General features: G+C 34.2%; 5 protein-coding genes and 1 non-coding gene across 10 annotated transcripts; 4 read left to right on the top strand and 2 right to left on the bottom strand.

The window, feature by feature from the left end:
* The first annotated feature begins 2,133 nt into the window (after positions 1-2,133).
* Positions 2,134-2,466, top strand: LOC127259068 (rapid alkalinization factor-like). The gene has a single exon (XM_051286215.1). It carries the CDS (start codon positions 2,134-2,136, stop codon positions 2,464-2,466), a length of 333 nt encoding a protein of 110 aa, XP_051142172.1.
* Positions 2,467-3,970: 1,504 nt separating this feature from the next.
* Positions 3,971-4,713, top strand: LOC127258745 (translocator protein homolog). Its single transcript, XM_051285708.1, has one exon. The coding sequence runs from the start codon at positions 4,032-4,034 to the stop codon at positions 4,590-4,592; it is 561 nt and encodes a 186-aa protein (XP_051141665.1). The 5' UTR covers positions 3,971-4,031; the 3' UTR covers positions 4,593-4,713.
* A 490-nt stretch (positions 4,714-5,203) lies between these two features.
* Positions 5,204-9,322, bottom strand: LOC127258744 (translocase of chloroplast 159, chloroplastic-like). The gene has a single exon (XM_051285707.1). It carries the CDS (start codon positions 9,166-9,168, stop codon positions 5,338-5,340), a length of 3,831 nt encoding a protein of 1,276 aa, XP_051141664.1. The 5' UTR covers positions 9,169-9,322; the 3' UTR covers positions 5,204-5,337.
* A 1,745-nt stretch (positions 9,323-11,067) lies between these two features.
* LOC127258686 (thiamine pyrophosphokinase 1) lies at positions 11,068-13,587 on the top strand. 2 transcript variants are annotated; one of them, XM_051285630.1, is made up of 6 exons: positions 11,068-11,307; positions 11,418-11,514; positions 12,023-12,095; positions 12,542-12,640; positions 12,889-13,138; positions 13,243-13,587. In XM_051285630.1, exons 1-6 carry the CDS (start codon positions 11,172-11,174, stop codon positions 13,362-13,364), a joined length of 777 nt encoding a protein of 258 aa, XP_051141587.1. In that variant the 5' UTR covers positions 11,068-11,171; the 3' UTR covers positions 13,365-13,587. The 2 variants fall into 2 exon arrangements, with proteins under 2 accessions (XP_051141587.1, XP_051141588.1); XM_051285631.1 differs by having other exon boundaries at positions 11,129-11,307; positions 11,413-11,514.
* A 211-nt stretch (positions 13,588-13,798) lies between these two features.
* Positions 13,799-13,872, bottom strand: TRNAV-AAC (transfer RNA valine (anticodon AAC)). Its single transcript has one exon. It is a non-coding gene; the product is annotated as a tRNA-Val (tRNA).
* A 97-nt stretch (positions 13,873-13,969) lies between these two features.
* Positions 13,970-20,328, top strand: LOC127259028 (DNA mismatch repair protein PMS1). 4 transcript variants are annotated; one of them, XM_051286159.1, is made up of 12 exons: positions 13,970-14,403; positions 14,797-15,120; positions 15,421-16,683; positions 16,795-17,078; positions 17,180-17,309; positions 17,418-17,486; positions 17,663-17,736; positions 18,105-18,170; positions 18,545-18,648; positions 18,770-18,951; positions 19,043-19,169; positions 20,040-20,328. In XM_051286159.1, exons 1-11 carry the CDS (start codon positions 14,173-14,175, stop codon positions 19,166-19,168), a joined length of 2,853 nt encoding a protein of 950 aa, XP_051142116.1. In that variant the 5' UTR covers positions 13,970-14,172; the 3' UTR covers position 19,169; positions 20,040-20,328. The 4 variants fall into 4 exon arrangements, with proteins under 4 accessions (XP_051142116.1, XP_051142115.1, XP_051142117.1 ...); XM_051286161.1 differs by lacking the exon at positions 20,040-20,328 and having other exon boundaries at positions 13,971-14,403; positions 15,421-15,709; positions 16,040-16,683; positions 19,043-20,005; XM_051286158.1 differs by lacking the exon at positions 20,040-20,328 and having other exon boundaries at positions 19,043-20,005.
* Positions 20,329-27,079: the final 6,751 nt, after the last annotated feature.

Consider the following 27,079-nt stretch of genomic DNA (forward strand, 5'->3'; position numbering starts at 1 on the left):
AATTTTTTATATTGAATATCTTTTTGAAATTTTTAAAAGTTTTGAAAATTAATTCAAATTATATAAATCTATTATATATATATATATAAACCCTAAAAATACATATTGAAACCAAAAAAAAGTCCAAATATTAATTGTATGTATGTAAATTAATTACTCTTCCTTCCAGTTGTACGTTTTATGCCATTCAATTTTAAGGTCAATGTAATTAGGGTTAGACAGCTTTGCTTTGATGTTAATAATTATTTTTATCACATATAATAGTATTGTTATCTAATTATAAAATACTCCCTCCGTCTCATATACCGTGTCTGCTACACTGTAGATATTGTATTCTAGAAGGGATGTAATTAGTAGATAATTAAGAATGTATCAGTGAAAATAATTATTTTATAATATAAATAATTATAAATTAAGATTAAGATAACTAATTAGTTTAATTAAAATAAAAAAAAAATTTAAAATGAGATTAAAATGTGTAATTATTTTCCAAAAAAAAAAGTGACATAGTATATGGGACGGACAGAAATAGGAAGGACTTATTATGCGGGGTGGAGGGAGTAATAATAATAATAAAGTCAAATGGCAAAGAAATAGCCTTGTCATAACCGGTAGTCGAATTGCAGTATAAAGTAACCATAAATTGGGCCCTATTCTAAGTCCATTCCAAAATTAATTTATGCATCAGCCCAACCCATTTACCATTCAGCTCTGACTCTGAAATCTAACCGATCAATAATATAAATAAAATAAAATAAAATATTAAAACAGCAAATTGATTTTTTTTTCTTTTTTTTTTTTAAAAAAAATGTGATAGCTGTAACAATCTATTGGTCAATACACCAAAACAATATTAAATAAAATAATAAAAAAATTCAAAATTCTATCATCTAAAACTATGGTAACAAAAATAAAAACAAGCAAACAAAATATTGATATAGTATTAAATAATCACTCCATCCCACTTAGCATCTGCACGTTGTGATTTATGTCCGTCTTACATCTCATATGTCACTTTCTTTTTTCGAAAAATAATTACCCATTTTAATTTTATTTTAAATTTTATAATTTTAATTAAAATAATTAGCTATTTTAATTTTAATATATAATGATTTCTATTATAAGTTAATTATTTTCACTAATATATTTTTATCATAAATTCTAGTATCTACAGTGAGGTAGTATATATTAGTTAGTTATGATAGAAAATTACTTTTTATATTACATTTTAAAAAAACAATTACAATTAAGTATTTGCTAACCTCTAAAAACAGTTGTTTGAAAGTATATTAAATAGTAAGTGTTAATTAATACAGAAATTAAAAAAAAGAGCATCATTTTCCACGGTAGGTACTGAAAGCGTGATGGATCCAACGTCTTGACGACAATGAAAACGCGCTTTGAAATCAGCGCTTTTTACGAATTCAATTCATCTATTATTGTTATTATTTTATTTAATTATGAGATATATGAACCCTAATTCTTGTTTAAGGGTATATTAATATGAATATTATTTTAATAATTCAAGATTATGACTGCCCAACTAACTGCTCATGGTTGTTGAGCAACAAATACAATACACAAATTGAAGAATTCAAACCTCCACAATTATTTTTATATAATTTAATAAGGCAATAAACTTAATTAGACAGCTATACATTAATTGTTAAAATATATTTGGAATACTGCTTTGATTTGTGAACTGTATTCTGCTTAATATTCTCAATTTGTATGATTAATGCAGCTTATAATTTAATAAATATATATATATTCTTTTGTGATATGTGACTAACATGGTCTCCACTATGGAGTTTCATACCTACCTAATATTATTGCTAACTAATATTGAAATTTGTAGCAATATTCTAAATGATTTTGTTTTTGGTGTGTAGAATTATTATTATTTTATTGTGGGAAAGGCTTTTGAAAATGTAAAATGATTTATTAATGATTAAAAAAATGAGGCTATATTAGTACTGTATTATATTAATTGAATGGGCAGTGGCAATTTGGTAAATAAAGAGGATTTCAGGGTTAATTTATCAATTTTTGCGTTACTTAAATGAGCAGGACGGCCATTGGTTCCCTTAGTTCACGTTTTTTCAGCGCGCTGCGTTTTGAATCGAGAGACGAATGGCGAAACGGATCCTCGTCGCTACCGTGTTTCTGGCCGTTCTCTTCACCGCCACAGCCTCCGCCGGCGGAGAATTTGCCTGGATGCCGATCAGTAAGCCGGCGACTTGTCAAGGCTCTATCGCGGAGTGCATGGCCGACGGTGAGTTCGATATGTCTTCGGAAAGTAACCGCCGCATATTAGCGACGAGTCAGTACATTAGCTACGGTGCGCTGCAGGCGAACACCGTCCCCTGCTCCAGGCGAGGAGCGTCGTACTACAATTGTCGACCAGGTGCGGAAGCTAATCCCTACACTCGATCGTGTTCTGCCGCAACACAGTGCCGAAGCTAATTGTGTGTGTTTTATTTACTGTTTTATTGCCTCTCGAAAATCACAATATACTTGTATGTATGTATGATAATTTGGTAGAGATTACTGCACTAAATTGATTTTTCACGTTTGAAAAATCCAATTTATGCACTCTGGTCTGGTTTGTGTTTAAGTTGCGCAATTCGTTCTTCTTCGATCGATGCTATCTATCATAACTTGTTTTTATAGATATATATTGTTTTTCAGACGTAGCTGATTCTCAGATTATCTTATAGAACTTCTCGAGCTATTCTCTGGATTCAACTGAATTTCATGTGCAAGTGCTACATAAATAGCAGTCAAATTTGTTGTGTTTAACGTTTATGATAGCAAGCGATTAGCAAATAGGCTATATTCAGATATTATTAACACACACGTTACAAACGTAGACAGACTGACACGTTATAGAAATTTTGGTGCTCTTCATTCAATTCCGTTGTACGATCTCGCATCACTCCGTTCATTAATTTGCTCTGCTTCTGCAGTTTTGCAGTAAGAAAATTAATGATCTGAAGTTGAGTGATGGCGTAGGAAAGTGTGTGTATATAATATAGGAAAGTGTGCGTATATAGTAATAGTTAATGCATACGGTTAGTTGGAGCAATCAATTAGAACCAGAGATCAGAAGATGAAATAGTTGAGTATCTTCTCTCACTCTTTGATGCCAAAATTGGATCTAGAATACGAACAAATTTTGTATTCGCTGTTATATTGTTTCGTTGGATTAAACCAAATCAGAAGAAGAATATATATATATATATATATAATTGTTTGTTTCATTAGAGGTCGTTTAAGAAACTATCCATAACCGATAGGCAGAGTATCATCATCACTGACATCACAGTTGATTATTCTTCTAAATCAACTGTTAAAAATTGAAAAATCAACCCACTAGTGATTAGATAATTGATTTATTAATTTACTGTTAGTTTGTTTTACTTTTTTTTTTAAGTATATATTAAAGAATAAAAGTATTTTATTAGTTATAAGATTATTTAATATTTTTATCTTTTTAAGTATAAACAAAATTTTTACTTTGTAAAAATAAAAAAAAATTAGTATTTAAATTTAATTATTTTTAATTTAAATAAAGTAAATTATTTTGAATTAAACAAATAAAAAGGATAAAATAATATATATTTATTTTACAATAATAGTATTCTATTCATTAGTTTACATATATAAGAAGTTTTATTATCTTTTGATTTTATATTGTATATATAATAAATAAAATTAAAAATTCTTCGTTCGGAAATTTGTAGACCCAAACGCATCGATTTCCTCTGGAGGAAAGAGTATTATTATATCTGCGTTTGAGTAGAAAAGAAGAAAAAGAGGATAGGATAGAACTAGGACATACGTACTGCCGTGTACCATTTCACACAGTGTGGGCCATGTCACTGCACTGAATTCGTCCACGTGTACACAATTCACCCCCTTCCGCCGCGTGGCCGCCGCCTAGATTAATATAAATCGCCGCTGTCTAAATTCTCTACCCTGAAACTCTCTGTCCAATCCATCCATTCCCACCCAAGAAAAAACCCTTCATGGCTTCCCAAGACATCAAGCTCAGGCCAAAGCACCACCAAGAAACCCAACCAGAACCTCAACCCTCCACAAAACAAAGAAAAACCGGCACAGCGGCGCGGCGGGGGCTCCGGTCGCTAAGCGTCGCCGTCGCAGTCCCGGTGGGTCTGACCCTACTCGACATCTTTTTCTTCGGGTCGACCCGCCGCAAACCGTTCTACTTCCCGCCACTTTGGGCCCTGCACGGGGCCTGTTTGGCGACTTCCGCCGTGTTGGGCCTCTCCGCATGGCTTGTTTGGGCCGAAGGTGGATTCCACCGCCGGCCCAGCGCATCGATCCTCTACCTGGCCCAGATGGCGCTGAGCCTCGGGTGGTACCCGATTGTGTTCGGGGCGGGGGCTTTTCGGGTCGGGTTGGTTCTGTGCGGCGCACTGATCGGGTCTCTGGTGGGTTGCACGCGTGTGTTCAGGAGCATGAACCGGACTGCCGGGGATTTGTCCACGGTCTGCTTAGTTTGGGCTCTGCTTGTTTCTGTTGTCAATGTTAGGCTTCTCTGGACCACCGGAACCAAGTCTAACTAGCTAATGTGTGCCAAATCAAACTTTGTGATTTCCTTTTCTAGTGAGTGTATGCATATGATATATGATATGGCTTGCAAGTTGCAATAAAAGATAAATACATAATTATGATATTGTCAAGAAAGGATCCGGATTTTCAATTAATTTTTAAAATTAATCGGTGATAAGGGAAATTAGTTACAGTTGAACTAAACCTCTACTTTATAAGCCAAAAAGAGTGGGGGGTCGTTATAAAAGATAAGTACATAATTATGATACTGTTAAGAAAAGATTCCGATTTTTAATTAATTTTTAAAATGAATTGGTGATTAGTGAAATTAGTTACAGTTGAACTGGATCGACCTGGATTCAAATTGACGTCTATATATAATTCGTCTAGTAGTGTGATTTAGCTGACTGTTCTTTGGAGGAATCAAATATCAAAAAATTCATAATATGGGCACTTTTGTATCTCGAACTCAATATGAGCACACTCTTGTATCCCGAGCTCATACCCTGATATCATAAAAAAAAAATAAAAAATTGGACTTGTAATTTAAACAGGTGGAGTAACTTTCCACCCTTATACTTTATTATTCCCAACCACCGTCATTGTCAAAATTTGATCAAGAACAAGGCAGTGAAATTTAAGATTATTATTACTGGAAAAAAGAAAAAATCAAAAATCCAAAGATGAAGAACGCTGCACCTCAGCCTCAGTCCAATCGGAAAGAAGAAAACGAAACGAAACCAAGAACAAAAACAAAAACTAGTAAATCGAGTACCTGTCCTCCCCAACCCAAAACTTACTGTAGATGTACCTCAGCGTCGGAACAATGGCCGCCACCGCCAGCGAAAGATGGTCGGAGCTGCTCGTCCTCACCGTCACGTGACCGCTCATCTTGTTATTAACCCCCGCTCGAACAGCAACCTTCGTATTACGCCCCAACGACAACTGCATCACCCCATTGAACCCCAAAGCCAAATCTCCTCTCCACTTAACCACCGATAAGCTCAAACTCGACTGCACCTGCCCCGCCGGAGTTTCCTCAAACTCCCGCCGCTGCACCTCCACGTTGCCGCCGTACGCGGTGTCCTGCTGCGACCGTACGGCGCCTCCGCTGATCACCGCCATGTACTCCTTCCCCAGAGAAATCTGATCCTCCACCCTCACGCCGGGGATCACATTCTCCCCTAAGAACGTCACGAACACTCCCCCTGCATGTTTGTTTCTCTTCAAAATCTTCCTCAATTTGGTCTCGGCTCTTAGGATATAAGCAAGCTGCTTCCCAATTGCCTGCACATCGAATCCTGCCATGGTCGAGATCTTCTCCCCATGCTTGGCTGAAATCGAGGAATCTAGATTCACACTGAACCTTTTCTTATCTTTCGAGAATTGAACTGTGTATGCTGCTGGAAAGCGGTTCGCGATTGCTAGATTGTGCTCCAAATTGACGCCATCGTAGCCACAGTCATGGTCCCAGCCATGGCTGTCGTAGACCGCCCTTGCGATAAAGGTCGAAGAAGGCTCCAGGCCACGGTATCTATACGTTGTACTGTCGGCATCGAACGACAGTGGTAGAGCCATCTCAGGCATAACTGCCATCGGAGCTGGAGCTCCGGCGTCGGATTCTGATTCCTCCTCCTCCGGTTTGTTCTTACTGTCTCGCACTTTTCTTATCTCTTCCTTCCACTGCTTCTTCTCGAAAAGCTTCACCCTGTAATCGTACTCGTCGAGGTATGCCTGCTTTTGTTCTTTGCTGAGCTTCGCTATTTGAGCTTTCTTAAGAGGCTTAAATGGCGGCAGCTGGTCGTACTCGTCTTCCTCTTCTTCTCCTTCGAAATCTGAATCTGACAAATCATCCAAATCGACATCGATACCCAATCCATCAGGAAGCTTTGGGTGCGGGCGAGACATCAGCATTGTAGACAACATGTAAGGAAGAGGCGGAGATCGAGCTCGGAAACCAAATAGCCTCCGGGGATCGAATGTATCTTCCTGTTGCTTCGCGACGTTGCTCGCTTCGGATAAAATCTTCATCGAATAGCAGAGCAGCAGCAACTGAGGCCTCCAGCTCTGACCGTTAGGAAGTATCTTCTGCCCTTCCCTGTTCTTCCGACAAGATGAATGATTCTCAACCAGAGACACAGGATTCGTCATCATTCGAAGATCGCCGGCAGCATGGCCAATGTACTGCTGGACGACACGGGACATTTGAGAAACATAAACGTCATAGCTCAGAGGAGTACCCGAAGGTCCATCCGGCGGCGCCGAGGCAGCATGTGTGAGCCCGATTACGGCATTTCGCCAAATCGAAGAACCGAGAGTTTCGCTGACAGTCTTTAAGAGAGGTAGATCGCTATGACCCCTAGACTGCGCATCCAATCGATCGATGTAAATAACGGCGTCGAGGGGATTTTTCTTCGTTAGCTTCTTCACCGGAGATAATGCGCGGCTGTTGGAACTTTGTTCTAGAGCAGACGCCTTCAGACCAGGCGTGTCGATCACATTAACCTTAACTCCATTGATAATCCCAGAAAGCTGTTGCGCGGAAGCTGTCCCGGTTTCGAACAAACCAACAGACGCCTTCTTCTCCCCGAATAGTGAATTGATCGTCGCACTTTTTCCCGCTCCCGATTTTCCGATAACCAGAATGTTCACGGAGAAGTCTAAATCGTTTCCGCCCTCTTCCAGCTGCAATGCCATGTTCTTAGCAGCGTCCAAGCTGTAGAATCGACTGCCTGACCTCCCGCCAAGAAGCGCTAGACGGTATAAAACCTGTGCAGCCATATTTTCGTCGATGGAAAGGCCTAACCTATGAACAAGCCTCAAGAACTTCACCCTGATCTGTTGCAACTTTTCGAGCTTCTTCTTCTCCGCGTCGCTGAGACTTTCCTCGGATTGCTCGGTAGCATGAGTTGCAACACTGAAAGTGTTGGGATTATACTGTCGAGGAGCAGGCCTCATAGACTGATGCGAAGATCCAAGCCCTGCAGGACGATCCAGTGTGAAAAGCCTAGATCCGTCCCGAGAGGTTATGTTGATGCTGTTACTATCAGTTTCGGAACCAGTTGCTGCCCTCAGAAGTGCTTCCAAGGCGGCAGAATCGAACATCTCCTTCCCATCTCCACCATCGTCACTGTCTCCATCTTCTTCTGAATCAGTGACAATTTGGCCATTGATCCCCGGCGACTGCTCGACTGAACTACCTGGCCCCGTGTGAGAACCCTCACCAGAATCGATGAGATTTTTGGCGGGTTGGGAACCCCCAAGAATGTCATCAGTGCCCCCATCCGATATTGAATCTTCATCCACTTCTCTAATTTCAATAGGGCTAGGTTTCGATTCCTCGGATACTTCTTCAGCTGATCCATCGTTTTGTGCATCAAGATTAGCATTCTCACCATTGCTCGGGTTAAGTACTGTATGATCATCCCCGTCTCCATTTGATTTCAATACTCCGCCAATCTCAAGCCCCCCGGGTTTCTTCAGATCATCGTCCACGACCGATGTGTGAACTCCATTCTCCAATCCATCACCAACTCCAGCTTCTGAATTTTCATTCTTTTGATCCTTTTCATCCTTAGTTTCACCAACAGGTTCGGAACTTCTCTTGTACAGTTTACCTTCCCCAATCTCTTCTTCCTCCAAAACATCGTAGGCAGATTTAGCCACAGCCACTTCACAAATATCTTTCTCCGCCGGCTTATCATCCATATGGCCATTTTCTTCTGTCTCCCCGACAACAGCCACCCCAGGATAAACCACATCAACCTGAATAGTATCGACAACAGAATCCCCCGAAGGCATGAGAGTTGCTTCGCCGGATTTAAATTCTTCGGGTTCATCCACCACCACCTCCGAAACCACCTTCTCCTGAGGTTCACTCAGTTCATCCCTAACCAGAAACTGTTCCCTCTCTTCACAGGCCTCCAATTTCTCATCTGCAACCTCAGAAACTACTTTCTCCAATGGCTCATTCAACTCATCTCTGATATTCAGTAATTTGCTTTCTCCCTCCTTCCCATCCGCCACTTCAGAAATCACCTTCTCCTCCTCTTCTGGCTTACTCACTGGAAGTAATTCACTCTGTTTCTCCTTATCAGAGTTATCACCATCCATGGTCTCTGCAACTCCATTATCTGAATCAAGCACCTCATGTTTTCCACCAACCTTATCCTCCTCAATTTCCCTCACATCATTCTCATATCCCTCACCATCCTTATTCCCTTCCCCAAAACCGCCACCATCACCAGGTTCACCCTCCCCATGGGAATCAAATTTCTTATCCCTACCAATCTCTCCCACAGTCTCATCCAAAACCGGTTTATCCAACGCCATTAAGAACTCCTCCTCCTCCTCATCCCCATCCTCCTCCGCACCACTCAAATAATCCTCATCCTCCGACGCAGCACCCCTCACACCATTCCTACTAATACTATCACCATCACCACCGAAACCAGTGACAGCGGATTCATCCAATAAATCATAATTTCGATAATTATCTGCATATTGAAACGAAGAAGGTACAGAAGAACCTGCAGACGCTTCCGGTACATGATTCGACGCCGCCTCGTTCTCCTCCTCGTTGTACTCCATCGGTCGATGATTTGGAATTGGATCAAAGGGGCTTTAGAGGTTTATCGGCAATAGAACTAAGATGAAGAAGGGCAGAAGAAGAAGGAAGGAAGGAAGGCAGGCGGAGTTGGCGATGTGGAATTGCGATAAGGGTCCGTTTGTTAGATGAATTGGGCTTTTGATTTTGATTTTGATTTTTTTTTTTTTTTTTTTTTTTCCCAAGTCACCTTTTTGTTACAGGCCGTCTTTCGTTTCCGAGGTTTTTGGTTTGCCTTCGAAATTCTAGGTCCATTAATTCGCTTGAGCTGTTAAATTTTAATTATTGAAATTGCAATAGTTTTGCTTTTTATAAGAATTTTAGAAGTTTTAAATAATAATAAAAAATTATATTTGATGCGATATTATCTGAATATATATATATTGTGGATTTTTTTAAAAAAAATTAATAGTGTCATTGTCTATAAATAGCGTGTTAAATTTATATTTTTGAATGTAATATATCTTTAAATTAGATATAAAAAGTGTGTGAATAATATAAAAAAAATAGTAATATTTTAAATTGAATTATAATTATTTATGAATAAATAAAATATATTTATGTGTTGTGCGAGTATACGTATATAATGTATTTTTTTAATATTTATAAAAAATCGTATCATGAAAAATTTGTTAGGTAAGTATATATTTCTTGTATTTTTTATTATTTTTTTTTGTAATAATATTACAAATTTTAGTACTTTTTTTCGTCTTATATGTATATGTATTGTATCATTTTTCATTTATGGTATATATAATTCTTAATTAATTAACAATTTACTTTTATTTTTATTTTTGTTTACTCAAATATAATTTCATACTTCCCTCTTTTATCTTTGGCTAAATTCTATATTATTTTAGAAATTTTCATCTTATACAAATATGCTTATCAAATATAATACCTAATATTTGTTCTTAATTTACAATAAATATTTTTAAGAATGTATAAGGAGACAAAATTAAGAATATATAAAATATAAATTATTTCTTATATATTGTTAAAATAATAAGCTTTGTTTACTTGTGGGGTTTTCTCTTAATTTTATTATTTTAATTTTATTTATTTAAAAAAATATATCGCGGATGGAGTATTTATTTATTTTTATATTAAATTTTTATTTCTATAATTATCTAAAACTTTAAAACTTTCAAAATCTTTATATAAACAAAATTGAATTATTTTTACTTTTGTTTTAAATTTTCATCCTCGTGATTTTTTTCCCTTTTTAATATACATATTAATGATTTTAGGGTGAATATATTTATTTTATAGCTTTTATGTAATTATATAGTACTCCATTTTTCCAATCAATAAGTATACATTTACTTTTCGACGAGAGTTTAAGAAATAATAGTATTTTGATTTAGTGGGTATATAAAAGTAGTGTAATGATATTTTTACTTACTTTTTGGTATAAAAATAATGATGTGATGTAAAGTAAGAGTATTTGTGAAAAAAAAAGTGGATTATTTAATAAAATGGTTACTCTGTAATTCGACGTCCTAAAATAAAAATACGTATACTTTACGGTCGGACTGAGAGAGTATCATTTAATACAAATAATGAGTTAATTTTAAATATAGAGTAGTAGGTGTAATAAATTGAAAATAATGGTCAAGAAAGATAACTTAGAAAAATAAATGTTATTTTAATTGGATATTATTCTGACTTTTCGGTAATATTCCTATAATCACGATCCAATGAAGGTCTATACAATACAAGTAATCCACAACGATCGGGTCGGGTCGAATATAACCCGAATCAGTGCCCGAACCCGCACCATTCACGGTGATAGATTGAAACAGGTGTGAGTTGGAATTGGAGAAGGTTGACCGTAGAATCAATCGTCTGGCATAAATTCGATCTCTGTTAAATTTTTTTATTTTTTTGATTTTGTCTTCTTCTTCCATTGACGAAAGCATGAAGGTCTTGCCCCTCGCGTAAGGAAAACGGACTGAATTCGGAGTGGCTGCGCGGCGCGTTAGCCATGGAAGTGATGACTCATTCGTCGGCATTCCTCCTCCCCCCGCCGCCCGCCGACAGCAACGGCCCCTCGCCGACGTACGCGCTCGTCATCCTCAACCAGCGCCTGCCACGATTCATCCCCACGCTCTGGAAGCACGGTTGATTACTCATGCACCGTGCTGCTGTTTTTCGATTTTGGTTTCCTTTCCTTTTTTTCTTTTATGGTTTATTCTGTTTAGTGAGACTTTTTTCTTTTTTTGTAGAGCAGCACGGCTTCGTGTGTGTGCTGACGGTGGAGCCAATAGATTGTATGATGATTTGCCGTTGCTATTCCCCGGTGAAGATGCTCTGGCTGTTCGTGAGAGGTATTCTTGTAATTTTAGTGTCGCGATGCTTGGGATCGCTAATTTTAGGCTTTGCAGAAGCTTCAATTTGCTTTCCGGTGGAAAATTAGTTTTTCGAATAGTAGTGTTTAAAACAGTGGTTTGATGGCTTCGGAAGTGCTAAGACATTGAAGAGACACCGAGGGAAAGAGAGAATCATATTTCTGTTGAAACTGTTCTTTAAGCTATATTACTGTTTTTGGATTCTCCAAAATCTGCACTCAGACACACATATTTTTTTGTTGTTACTTCAGAATCTGAATCTCTATTGCTCTCTCTCCTTTAATTTTCTGTGTTGGCGCAGTTTGTTTTGGTTTTCTTGCTTTTTCCCAGAAGTAAAGTGACGTAGATTAATGGTCTATTGGATTCTGTCTGTTAATAGCTTTTTAGCCATAAATTGGACAAATATGAACCTTTTCACATTGTAGGATATATGATTGGGAAGAACCACTCATACAAGTAGTGCTTATATATAGCTTGTATGATTCAGGCACGTTCCGGATGTGATAAAAGGAGACATGGATTCGATTAGAGAAGAGGTTTTGACATCATATAAAAATATGGTAAGTTCATTGCATCTTATTTACTTTGCAAATCTTTTAACTTGTTTTAGTACTTACAAAGAATCTGTTTTTGTCTTTGTTTTTATGCTAAGTGAACTTCATAATTTACAGTAAATCACATGAAATTGCTATCCCAGAGTGTATTTTATTGTCAATATCCAAGCTGCTTTAATTAAAATATACCTTTCAATTATAAGTTGCTCTAGATCATGCAGTCTAGTTTGATATTTGGTTTCTTTGAATTCGCTTGGAGCACTACTGTTTCATTGCCTTGTTGTAGAAACGAGCATTTTGTTTTTCTTCAAAATTTTATATGAGTATGACTGTGGACCTTAAAGAATGGTTATCTACCTATTTCAATGCTATTGTAAATGACTGCAATTTAACGAATGCTTAGTTTGCTAGAGAATCATGTTGTTTATATTATTCTTGCAATGTAAATACAGGGAACCAAGATAGTTGATGCTTCTGATGATCAAGACACAACTGATCTGCATAAATGCATCTTATATATTCAAGATCTGCCAAATCTGAAGAACCAAAATGTAAGTTTGCAATGTTGTTTATAAACTGAGTTTTGATGTGCATGTTTAGATTTTCTCTTGTTGTCATCATTGGAACAAGGTTTATGATAAAAATAACACATGGTAAGATACTCTACGGTGTATTTCTGGGGTTGCTATTTACCATCGTTGTTTTGTACCATCAAAGTTATGTCTTTCACTACCTCATGACAGATCTTATTGTATACCCTGTTTAAAATTTTATTTAGTTCTGATAATTCGATTCTCAGCTTTGCATACTCGTTGCTGGAGCTCTTGGCGGAAGATTCGACCATGAAATGGGAAATATCAACGTCCTCTGCAAATTCCCACATATGCGAATTGTCCTCTTATCCGACGATTGCCTCATACAACTACTACCAAGCAGTCAACATCATGAGATCCACATCCAATCTGCTGTCGAAGGACCACATTGTGGCCTCATTCCCATCACCGGACCTTCAAAGCGCAACAGAACGACGGGGCTTCAGTGGAACCTAGGTGAGGATCCCTCAGTTGTTTCATTCATGCAAGAATGCAATCCGGGGTTTTGATCGATCTTTCCATCGTTTATTGAATCGACATTTTCTTGCGCCGTGTTGCAGCTGATACAGAGATGAGTTTTGGTGGCCTGATCAGCACATCAAACGTTGTGAAAGGAGAAGTAGTAACTGTGGAATCGGATGCCAATCTTCTATGGACAGTATCCCTCAGAAAGGGAAGTTGATTTGGGGAATGCTTTTGATCTATATTGCAAAATATATTTTTGTCCATATTCCATAGCTTTTGTTACTGGACAATTGATTTATTAGAAATTTAAATCTCTGAGCTGTGCTATATATATCCCTCAGAAAGGGAGTTGATTTGTGTTGTATTCTAATAAGGCTGTACCCAATAAACTTGTTTTCTGTTAATTATTTCGCAGAGTAAAACGCATTTTCAAAAGAAAGAAACAAAATTAAAATTTGTCCGTATTTCATAGCTTTTCTTACTGGACAAATGCAATTGATTATTAGAAATTTAAATCTCTGAGCTCCCTCAGAAAAGGAAGTTGATTTGTGTTGTATTCCAATAAGGCTGTACCCGAAAAGCGTGTTTTTCTGTTCATTATTTCGCATAGTAAAACGCATTTTCAAAAGAAACAAAATTAAAAATAAAAAATGGCGTCGCCCGGACTCGAACCGGAGACCTTCAGTGTGTTAGACTGACGTGATAACCAACTACACCACGACACCTTTGATATTCACTAAATTAAAATTTTAAAAACATTAACATTTTTGTAAAGCGCTTTTGGTAATTTGCGCCACTGGTGGCTCTCTAATGGAAGACGGCGGCGTCGCGACTACTGGATGATTTCATATGTAAGCCGCGGCGGTGAATTAATTTTACGGCAGCAGTTTTGGCGGCAAAACCCTCTAATGCCTGTGTGTGTAGCGTTGTTTGTCAGTTGTTTAACCCTTGCTGAGTAGCTATTTCTGAGACCCGTCAATCCTTGCGTGGGCAGCCGTCGCATTCTGCATCTGGTCGATGCATCCATGAAAGGAGGAGTTGAAGAATCCCCAGCAATTAGGCCGATAAATAAAGCTGTAGTCCACCAAATATGCGCTGGACAAGTGATCCTGGACCTTTCATCCGCTGTGAAAGAGCTCGTGGAGAATAGCCTCGACGCTGGTGCTACCAGCGTCGAGATAGCGTTGAAGGACTACGGGATGGAATCATTTCAAGTTATCGACAACGGTTTCGGCATTTCCCCGCAGAATTACAATGTAATTTTTGTCGAAACTTGGTCTGGTTTCATTTATGTTGCATTTAGTTTCATAATTTCGTAGACAATAGGTTAGATTAAGTGAATTTAGGTTTTGTTGGATATGTATTCTTGTTGAAATAAATCATTCCTTCTGCCTGGATTAGTTGTTATTTAGGGGTAGAATACTGTGATAGTCGATTCAACGCTCTTTTGCATGGTTCATTGAGAAAGATGCATATCAAAGAGATGCCGTTCACAGGTAGAGAGTCTCATTTTGTAGTTTCTTGGCCATAGAACATGGTTTTCAGAAAATCTCCTAAGTGTTTTCTCCTAAAGATTACAGGTTGGAACTTCATATATTCTTTTTTGATGACTAAGTTGTTTTCTTGGAAATTTGAATTGTGATTGTTAGGTGTTGGCATTGAAGCACCATACATCCAAGCTCTTGGATTTTCCAGACCTTCAGTCACTGGCGACGTTTGGGTTCCGAGGGGAGGCACTTAGTTCATTGTGTGCATTGGGTAATTTGACTGTCGAGACACGGACAATCAATGAAGCAGTTGCAACGCACCTCACATATGATAGTACAGGTCTTCTGACAGCTGAGAGGAAGACTGCGCGCCAAGTCGGTACAACCGTTACTGTCAAGAAGTTGTTTTCTAACTTGCCTGTGAGGAGCAAGGAATTTCACCGGAACATTCGCAAAGAATATGGCAAGCTAATCAACTTGTTAAATGTCAGTCTTTCTACACTTCTATCTCAACCATTATATTATGTTCACCTGTGATTTCTTATTATGATACTAGGGCGGCTTTTTATTTAGTGATGTTCCTATCTTGTTGTACACGTTAGGCTTAATGTTGATGAAGGTGGGTGTTATTTTAAGCTGATATGCAAATATGCATCAATAGATTTTGGCAACAATGGGTTTTCTCCCTGTTTATTTCAGCAATATCGGATTGTACATGTGTTTGATGTGAACAGGCATATTCTGCATTTCAAACATCACTTCTCATTCATGATATTTGATTTTCAGGCCTATGCTCTCATTGCCAAAGATGTTAGAATAGTCTGCACCAATACAACTGGGAAAAATATAAGGTCTGTGGTGATAAAGACGCAGGGTAACGGATCCCTCAAAGAGAATATCATCACGGTGTTTGGTACGAGTACTTTTTCCTGCTTAGAGCCGGTTAAACTTAACCTATCTGATGGCTATACAGTTGAAGGATTTGTTTCCAAATCTGGATATGGGAGTGGACGCAATATGGGGGATCGTCAATTCTTCTTTGTGAATGGTCGTCCAGTTGATATGCCCAAAGTTGGTAAGCTGGTGAATGAGCTATATAGAAGTGCAAATTCCAGACAGTATCCTATTGCTATTTTGAACTTTATTGTGCCAACTAAGGCATATGATGTGAATGTCACTCCTGATAAAAGGAAAGTATTCTTTTCTGATGAAAGTTCTATCTTGCGTTCATTAAGAGAAGCTTTAGAGAATATATATTCATCTAACCAGCTGAGTTACTCAGTTAAAACGGTAGAAGAACTTACTGAGGACAAGCATGCCTCCAATCTTCATATTCCATATGAGAGATCTCAGTTGCCTCTGGACCAGTTAAGTTCAGAAAGTGATGTCGTTTGTGGGAATGCAGATGATAAACTATGTGAAAACGGTGGGTTTGTTCATGCAAAAGCTCAAGCTGATGTACGAGACTCTTCTGACATGGATATGATACAAGGTGGTGGATCATGTTCAGTGATAGAAGAGTTTGCACTTGGAGTTAAGGACAACCAGAAGCACAACTTGTCTATGAATTCTGAAAAGAAAATTATGAGTTTTTCTTGTGATAATGCAAACAAACATGCTGCTCACCTATCAAAATCAACACAGAAGGGTAACATCTATAGCAATAATTCTTGTGGGTGTTCGACTATTGTGCAAATGTCGCTGGATAAGTTTGTCTCGGTTAATAAGAGAAAACATGAATGTATTGAAACTGCATTGTCTGAGATGCCGCTTCTTAGAAATGGTCCCACGCTGGATAGATCTATAGATAATCACTCCCCTAAGCAACCTGCGTCTGCAATCTCTGCAGATTATGTTACTGAGGTTGATGATTTCAATAGAATCAACAGTATGAAGATTCAACCAGCAAAAAGTGGTGACATCTGTGGTGAAGTGGATAGGAGTATCATGTTACCATGTGAAGGAAGAAAACATACTGGAGCCGGGGATCATGAAGGTGGAAATGTTCTTTATCCTTGTGTAAGGAGAGGGCAAAATGGAGCTACAGAGGTAAAGAATTTCATTGCAACTCGCCTACTTGGTCTTTGTGAATTAGAAAATTCTATATGTGGCATGCCTTAAGAAGATTCACAATCTTGTAAGAACTTGCTTGTGTTGCAGAAAATCAACTTGCAGGATCAAAAAGTTCAAGAGAGAGCTGTAACTACAGATCTTGGACGAACTGCTTCAGTTAGCACAAAGTCTCTAGATTTACCTGATGATCAATCGGATGCCCCCGTTTCATCACAACCTTCAGCTATGGTGACAGATACTCCCACTGTTTCTTCTGGTTCGAAGGTTGGTTTCACGGCGCAGTTCAGTTTTAAAGATTTGATGTCGAGAAAACAGAGGTTGTCAAGATTCCAACGTATCAGCCATAGATCTGAAAAACTAAAGTTGGAAGGGTATGTGCTATGTTAATTCTTTCATGCAACAGAAGAAGAATATTAATATGTATGGCAGGCCTTAGTTAACTCTTCTGTTTCTTTCTCATTTCATTTTGCAGCAGTTGTTTCGCTTCAGCATCACTGGAACTCTCACAAGTAGTAAACGAGGAGGAGAAATCAAATCAATTAGCTGCTGCCACCAGTGAATTGGAAAGACTTTTTAAGAAAGAGGACTTTAAACAAATGAAAGTTGGTTTTCTATTCACATCTCCAGAACTTCTGACATTTACATTTTCGAGCTTTGCTTCACCTAATTCCTTTCTTCATCCATAGCTGATTATCACTTTTTGTTTGCAGGTTATTGGCCAATTCAATCTAGGGTTCATTATTGGCAAGTTAGATGATGACCTTTTCATAGTGGATCAGGTGATCTGCTTGCTTTTTACTTAAAAGTCACTCGAAACAGTTGAAGTTAAAGTATGATTTAATTTATTGTGATGGATAATCAATAGGCATGCTGTTCCTACATTTTGGCACCTATATCAAAATTCCCTTCTTCTGTGAGCAATCATAGTTGTCTAATTGTTATGTTTTTGGAACAGCATGCAGCAGATGAGAAATACAATTACGAGCGCCTTTCACAAACGACCATTCTAAATCAGCAACCATTACTTAGGTGAGGCATTCAGCTTATTCGCTCCTTAGTAGCGATATGAGATCCAAACGACAATTGGTTCCATTCAGCCTGTTAATTACTACACTTGCCATGCTGCCATGTTTTTGAAATATCTACCACAATGTCCCCTCTGCTCATGATTTTGGAGTTTTAGGTTTTGGCTCGTCTCCCTTTATTCAACTTAAAATTTTCCAAATGTATCTTTTACCTGTTTTGCTTGTGTTGTATGCACGTCATCTACAAAAGATAAATTCATTAAAAGATTGAGCATATCAACATTTTCAGTGTCATTAAAATTTCATAATTCTACTGTGCATTGCAGATGAGATTAACATTTTCTTTTCCTTTTTACAATGTTATTCATTCAGGCCATTGAAATTGGAGTTATCTCCTGAAGAGGAGATAGTGATCTCTATGCACATGGATATCTTCAGGTGCAAGTTCTCAAACAATATCCATTATACTATTTGTTTCTCGCACGAAAACTCTCCTTTAATACAATCGTTCTGGTCACCGATCATTGGTATATGTAATTAGGTGGTCTGTTCTTTCAAGACTGTAATATATACGCTTATATTTACATTTTATTGAGCATTAGGATCACAGTACTTATGTTATTTTGTTGCTTCGTTTGATTAGATCTAAAGGCTACATTTTCCGGTGTCTGTGAATCCTTAACTATCTTTGAGGCTCCATTTCCAACACTTTAGGCTTGATTATTCTTTTACAATTGTAACATCATCTGGCTCGTCATTCCGATAACATCTCTCTCGTATTCATTATATGTAATTCTGCTCTCAAATTTTAGGAAAAATGGTTTCATATTGGAAGAGGACATGCATGCTCCTTCTGGAAGCCGCTATCTGCTTAAAGCCGTTCCCTTCAGTAAAAATATAACTTTTGGGATTGCAGGTATTTACAAATGTTTTACCTTAAAACAAGAACAATTTGCTTCCTATAGGCTTCTCTAAATCCAAGTGATGGATCATTCTCTTTCTTTCTATTTGTTTATTTATTTATATTTTTTGTGCAGATGTCAAGGAGCTGATTTCTATCCTGACTGATAGCCATGGAGAGTGCTCCATTATCGGAAGCTACAAATCCGACACGGCAGATTCAGTTTGCCCACCTAAAGTACGCGCAATGCTCGCATCACGTGCATGCAGATCCTCTGTCATGATCGGCGATTCATTGGGGAGGAAGGAAATGCAGAAGGTATTACAATATCAATGTTGCATTTACAAAAGATTTCAAATTTGTACCGATCGAGTTCTTTATGGTGCATGCCGTAATTGAATGCTCGCAGATATTAGAGCATCTGGCGCAGCTCAAGTCTCCGTGGAACTGCCCACACGGCAGGCCAACAATGCGCCATCTGGTAGACTTACGGAGCCTCCATCGAAGAACATTTGCCGACACGGTCGATTTATGAGGTACAATACAACAATACATGCTTGAAGAAGCAATGTTTTAGTAGCATTGAAGTTAGCTAGTCGAGCTGGTAAAAAGTCGTGTGTTTATTGTCAATCCCTGGCCAACATTAGTCGTGTTTTTTGTCAATCCCCAGCCAGCTAATTTTCTTCTAGAAGGAAATCTGCGGCTGGTCTTTACAATCATTTTCTATAAAGCGACTGCTACCATAAATTAATAGAAATCGTGTTTTACATGTTTACGACTTTCAACGTGTACGAAACAACGCAGTGATGATTTTTCGAATACTGTGAGATCGTACATATAAATATTACTTTTTCCGTCACCGTCCTATTTTTTTAATTTTAAATGTCAAATAATTACTGTCCTTCATCCATATTTAAACACATAATTTATTTTTTTATTTTTAATTTACTTTTTTTTATATATACAAAATAAAGAATAAATTTTTTATTTTATAACAAAAATTTTAATTGTCTAAAAATAGCGTATAAATATCAAATAAGATATTAAAAAATGGTCGGAAAAAGTATTATAAACACCCAAATCAACTGCGGTGGATTGGTAGCATTTCTGTTTGTACTTTTGTTTTATTTAATTTTTTCCAAAAGAAATAAATCATAGCCACTCATTGGGGTAGGTTTGGACCATTTATGAGGAGAAATGTAAAGGAAATAAAACAAAACAGTTGGATTGTCACAACAAAAACACCAAAATTTTGGGGCAAAGGTCATTATCTCCATTCTCGACGAGATTATTTATTTTAGAATGTAAAGTTCGTTCTTCCATATATATATATATATATATATTCACAGACACACACATATTGCAGCTCTTCGTGATTTGAGCTAATTTCTAAATACATGCTATAGATCAATTTACCATGGAGCGGAGTATATAATATAAGGACGAGATCAAATCGATTCCAGAATTGCAGAGCAGTCAGTGTCATGAAGGGGTAAAGCGATGACAAGATCATGTGGTGATTTCCACTTTTACGTAAATTCATGTACGATGACTTCTGTTCTGATGGACCAATAAATTGTATTTTATTTGCACAATTAATTAAATTTCAATATTATTTTATACTATATGTCAATATAATTATAAAAAAAATTCAATAAAGGCGTCTACCACATCTGCCATTCAAATTATAACAGAGCGAGTGAGTCACATCTGCATGATCATCTTTTTCAAATACTGGAGTTCATATGCTTGCCTATATTAATTAAAAATTGCTTCTGATAGTTTTCATTTGTAATAACATTCTTTAAAATAAAATTTCCAATATATATATATATATATTCGAGAGAAATAAGTAGTGAGACAGCTGTGGTGGCCTGTGTACAATAAAGACAATGCCATGCCAGGTTGGCAGGTTGATTGGTCCATATCCATAAAATCGTCCCCTAATAAATGCAGATCCTGAATTGAATTTTCGACCTATTTTCACTAATTAACTACTAGTAAATAAGTAATTAATTAATTAATACTACCTGTGATGGCCTATGAAAAGGGCCTTTGTCGGCCTGCAGGCATGTATCCCTACGATGCAATGCAGGATGCCTTGATGATAATTAATTATATTCCCTCCATACCAGTTATTTGTCTCTATTTTTTATTTTCGTCCGTCCCACATAACTTGTCTTTTATATTCTATTTTTGAAAATATAATTATGCACTTTAATTGCATTTTTAATTTTTAATTTTAATTTTTTTAATTTTAATTAAACTATTTACTCTTATGGTGTGTTTGTTTGGGGGTTTGGATTTTAGATTGGAATTTGAATAGTAAAAATTTTGAATTTGAATAGTTGTATGATGTGATATAAATAGGTGTTGATGTAATATTTTGAATGTAAAATTGATTTTTAGTATAATATAAAAAATGAAAAATAGATGTTTGATTTGATGTTTTTGGGAAAAAAAAAAATTGGATGAATAGTAGGATTTTGATAAAATCCTACAACCGAACACACCCTTAATTTTAATCTATAATTATTTTTACTAAATAATAATTATTTTTACTAATACACATTTTATTTATTTACTAATTATAATTTACCTAAATTCACGTGTCTACGCTAATACACTATATTGCATGGGAAGGAGGAAGTATATATTATGAGTGCCTAATAATTAATTAATTATTTATTAATAGACATCATCAGTTTGGCACATGTCTCTATGAATCTGTGTCCGTATCTGTTGGATCATCGCAGACGACTACTGTATCTGACTGACTGCATCTGTCACTAATTTATACAATTATTGCAAATATATCATTTTCTTTTACTACTAATTAAGTTGAATTAAATGAAGGTTTAGCACACATCATGCATCCAACGGTCACCGTCACTCCATGCATACAACACACAAAATAACAAAACTACGATGAAGCATTCATGCCTTTATTTATTTATTTTTCTTTGTCCATCCATAAATTGACTCTAGAAAATGAGTGGTACTCGAAAGGACTCGTGCGCTCACTTTCTGTTTTAACATCATTTATTTTTTTATATTAAATATGATAAACTTATATTAATAATATAAAAATAATATTTTTCATTCAATTATTAATTGTTTTAAGTAGATTTTTTATGTCTCATTTTAAAATATTTTTTTAGAATTTTGTAATGTATTAAAAAAAATAATGATATATTATATTGGTTAGTAAAAATGTATATTTTTATGTATTAATTAATTATATATGTAATAATATATTTATAATTTAAATAAAAATTAAAAATATTTTATATTAATATATAATTACTATTACTAAAATAAAAAATACTTTTAAATAAAATATATAAAAAATAATATTTTGAATTAAGTATATATTACATTAATATATTTATATTTGTAAATAATATTTTATAGAAAATTGGGTCACCATCACCTACTACTACTACTAAATACTCATTTTGTCTAACATAAAATGTTTACTTTTTTTTTATTTCGATTTGTTTTATATAATTTAATTTTCTTTAAGAAATAATTATATATTTTAATTGTATTTTAATTTTTATAATTTATAATATTTAAATTTTAATTAAATTATTTTTATTACTTAATAATTATTTTTAATAATATATTTTTTAATTATTATTATTAATTACCATGATTGTGTTCTTTTATGGGTATTATTATTGAGATTTTTTTAAAAAAAATATCAAATCAAATAATTATTTTTTTATATTATACTAAATTTATTTTACATTCAAAATATCACATCAACTGACTATTTAAATTCAACATTTTAATGTTCAAAATAGATTTGAATTTTTGAACATTAAAATGTTGAATTTAAATAGTACTCCCTCCAACTCGGAACTATAATCTCGAAACTATAGTCTTGGTTGTGTTGGACACGGGTAAAAGTATAGATAAAAGACATTTATGCCCATGTAAGTGTATTACTGTAAAAGGTAGTGGCAATTGTGTAATAATAATGAAAGAGCAAGGGTAGTTATATAGTGATATAGTTATTTACGAAAATAAAACTATTATTTTAAAATAGACAAAATAATAAATAAAACTATTGTATTTGAACGAATCGAGTAATTTGTATATTCAGTACGGACGGTAGTAAGCAAAAATTCACAGAAGCTATTCTATTTACTGATCTGTGCGTGTCAAAAGTTTTTAACGCAGTATGACGTCATGCATGACGAGCTTTGATTTGACTGCATGCAGCGGAGAGCGAAATGGCAGTGGTTTCAATGACAGAAAATTCTGACCGTCGATTGCCAGATGCTTACGAAACGAACGATCAGCACTGTACTTACTTCCGGGACTTGTAGTCCTGAACGTTTTTTGGGAATCAGATGTGGCCCCACGGGTCCATGCACGCAACAAGTTGTAATAACAACCACATAAAGGTAGAAACTCGAAAATCAACAACCACATACTCGGGTTGTTGGAGTGATAGGAGTATGTATTTATTTGACTTTTACGTTGAATTAATATTTAATATATTTTTTTTAAGAAGTTCAACGTATATTTTTATTATTTATCTTCATCATATTCAAAAGTATAATAAAAATAATTATTTTAATATTAAAATAGTTTTTTTAATAAAATTAAAACCATATTATTATATATACAATTAATTTATATATAAAATTAAAAATATAAAAATTACATGGTATATTTCACTAATAATAAAAATATTATATTATTTTTAATCTATTACAAAATTTCAAACAACTCATGTAAATTGAGACGGAGATAGTAGATAATAAAATAGTAAAAAGATGAAAAGATAATTATATTTTAAAATTAATTTAGTTTTTAGCGACATTATTTATAATATTGTATAAATTTTAGTTGTATTTTGTATTAAAATAAAATATATATATATTTTTTTATTAAAAATTGACGGACATTTTCCTATGAAATGATTATATATGATTAGAACAAATGAAGTATCATAGTAACCAAAATATTTATTTATTATTTTTATGCAGTATTTTATGTTGTGTAATCTATTCTAATAATTCTTACTGTTTGATTTTCTCTTTTTTTTTTTTTTTTTATTAGAAATAATTTTATCAATCATGTTTGTAAAGATAAAGGGTTTGTTTATTTACTATTTTGATTTGATTTTTTTTTAACATAAAATATAAAAAATTATGTTGATATTATAATAAATAATACTCCCTCCGTCCCATATAATTTGTCCCTATTTTTTATTTTCGTCCGTCCCACATAATTTGTTCTTTCCTTTTTTGAAAAATTAATTATACACTTTAATCATATTTTAAAATTTAAAATTTAAATTTTTTTAATTTTAATTAAACTATTTAGTTATCTTAATTTTAATTTATAATTATTTTTACTAAATAATAATTATTTTTAGTAATACATTTCTTAATTGCTTACTGATTATACTTTACCTAAATTCATGTATCCACAGTAATAGACCCATATTACATGGGACGGATGAAATAATATTTTATATTGAATATTAAGTTTTATAGAATGACAAATATAAATATTGAAACTCTTGTTGAAAAAAAAAAAAAGAAAAAACAAATAAACAAACTCAAAAAAATTACAAAATTTTTAAAATTATTTTAAAATAAAAATAATACGAGTAGGAAATATATTTAAAAGGGGGAGACTTATATGAAAATGAAGAAAAGCAACTAACGCATTACAATTGACTGACGGACCATATCGGCCAAAAGTGTACAAATCATTGTCGGCCACATTGTGGAATTGATATTAAAATTAATATATATATATATATATATGGAAAAAACACCAGAAGAAATTGCATAATATATGCAACTTGCAATTTCAGTAGCAAGTTCGGTTGATTTGGCAGAAGATTACTATATAAATTGGCGAATATGCTGTTTCAAAAAAATTATTTTTAATCAATTAATTACATAAAATAACGATTATATTTTATAATTTATGAATATATTTTATATTCATAAACAAAAACTTGTATATATTTAATAGAATTTTATAGAAAAAAATTAATTATAATAATCCCTCACTCCGCCTATAAAGGTCACTTTTATCTTTTGCGTTATTGTACTTAACATTCAAAATATTTTTATATTTGTATAATTTTTTGTGCAAATGTCTTTCTATCAGTATTATAAGACACTAATGAAAGTATTTTAACAATTTTTTATAATTTATACTGATATAATAATTAATATTCAAATATCAACAAGCAAAAAGTAAATAAGACCCTCGTAGACGGAAAGGAGGTAGTACATTTTTATTCTCATAATTTGATTAAAATTAAATTATTGTGTGGTATACAATATATTGTTAGATAAGTAAAATATTTATCAGTAATATATATGATATTTAAAATAATTAAAATAGCCATATATATATATATTTTTTAATATATCATATACAAACTGAATTTTTATAATTTTATTTTTAAATATTATATAAGTAACTGACTTGTAAGATTCTCCTTTTTTGCTAGTTTTAATAGGGATCCACAATCGTGTATATCGACTATTTTATTCAATATAAAGATACTGCTGACTACAGGCTTTGTTTCAAAATCATAAGTGGAGCTTGTCGCAAATTAGTCCCATAAGTGAAATATTTTCGTTGTTTTAGTCCTCCGGCGCCGGAGACGCCCGCGTGGCTCGCCGGATGTGACATGTCCGCCAGGTGTCCAGCCAGGTCAGCGACACCTGGCAGACATGTGGATTTTTTTTTCATTTTTTTTTCATTTTTTTATAATTGGATCAAATAAAAAAATAAAAATAAATTAAAAATAAATTAAAAGTATTTTTTTTAAAAAAATTAAAAATGAAAAAAATAATAAAAAAATCCACGTGTCCGCCAGGTCAGCGACACCTAACGGACACGTCACATCCGACGAGCCACGCGGACGTCTCCGGCGCCGGAGGACTAAAACAACAAAAAATTTTCACTTATGGGACTAATTTACAACAAGCTCCACTTACGGGACTAAAATGATAAGAATGTAAGATTACGAGATTAAAAATACAGTTTATCAAAAAAATAAAATAAATACACCAATACAATACGAGCAGTGCTATCCGCTATAATCGTTGAAGTGGAAAATAGATTTGACAGGGTTTTATTGATTAGTTCTATACTTTTTAATATTTTAAATATTATTTTATTTGTAACCTATGTTAATAGGAAGCCTGGTTGTAAATAAGTAGCATTGACGTGTGGATATAAATAAGACAGACAAGGACAAAGAATTAAAAAAAAAAATAAATGACGAGGACAATAAATGTTCACCTAAACTTTCATCGGCAATGAATGTAACAAAAAAAAAGAAAGAAAATCATGTTCATAAGATAGTTGGATGTAATTGAGGCAACCGGACCGTTCAACTTTTGACGTGACCAAGAAAATGACGTATATAAATTTAAATCTTCGATGATCTTTCTAAAAAAAGATTCAAAATATTTTTAAAAAAATTATACATTAAATACACACACGTGGCGAGCTCTTAAACGCTCCTTAAGAAGTAATGACTCATTCCTGGTGACATTGGCATGTTGAGTTGTGTTTTGAAAATTTCTTTTGGTATTATATAATCCATAATAAAGTTGTATATCTTAAACCGCAATATAGTATTCTGACGCTCTGTTTCTTTTTAATTTAATTTGATCCAACTACATATAAAAATCAAATTATTTTACCATATAATAAGATAAATTTAAAATAATAAATAAATATAAAAAGTATTAGTAATTATAGGGAGGATCCACGATTACTTAAAAAAAAAAAAAACTACACCTAACCCGTGTACAGTCAACTAATATAATGCCCATGCTTACCATCTATAATTGTAATTATGTAGACTATTTATTTATTATATTTTACTCTCTCCGTCCCAAATATCGTGTTTGCTATACTGTAGATACTGTATTTTACGAGGGATGTAATTAGTAGATAATTAAGAATGTATTAGTGAAAATAATTATCCTATAATATAAATAATTATAAATTAAGATTAAGATAACTAATTAGTTTAATTAAAATTAAAAAAAAAATTAAAAAGTTTTAAATGAGATTAAAGTGTATAATATTTTTTTCAAAAAAGAAAGTGACATGATATGTGAAACGAATAGAAAATATGAATATAGTATCTAGGACGGAGGAGTATTTAATAAAGAAGGGTTGTTGGGCGCAATTCCAGTTACCTATTAATCTGCTTTAAAAAAAAAAAAAATGTATAAAGAGATGTGTAATTTTATTTTAAAAAAATGTATGTATATATTTCAAACTATTCGCAATTTACTTGCAGCACACTCTCTACATGTAAACAAGATTATTAATTAATATAAAAAAAAATTATTAATTAATATAAATAAATTTACAATAAAATAAAAAATATACTATAAAATTCATTATCATTAAATGACAAATCAACTCAGTTTCTCCA

This window comes from Andrographis paniculata, unplaced genomic scaffold, assembly GCF_009805555.1.
Source record: "Andrographis paniculata isolate CXL003 unplaced genomic scaffold, ASM980555v1 Contig5END, whole genome shotgun sequence".
Taxonomy (NCBI): domain Eukaryota; kingdom Viridiplantae; phylum Streptophyta; class Magnoliopsida; order Lamiales; family Acanthaceae; genus Andrographis; species Andrographis paniculata.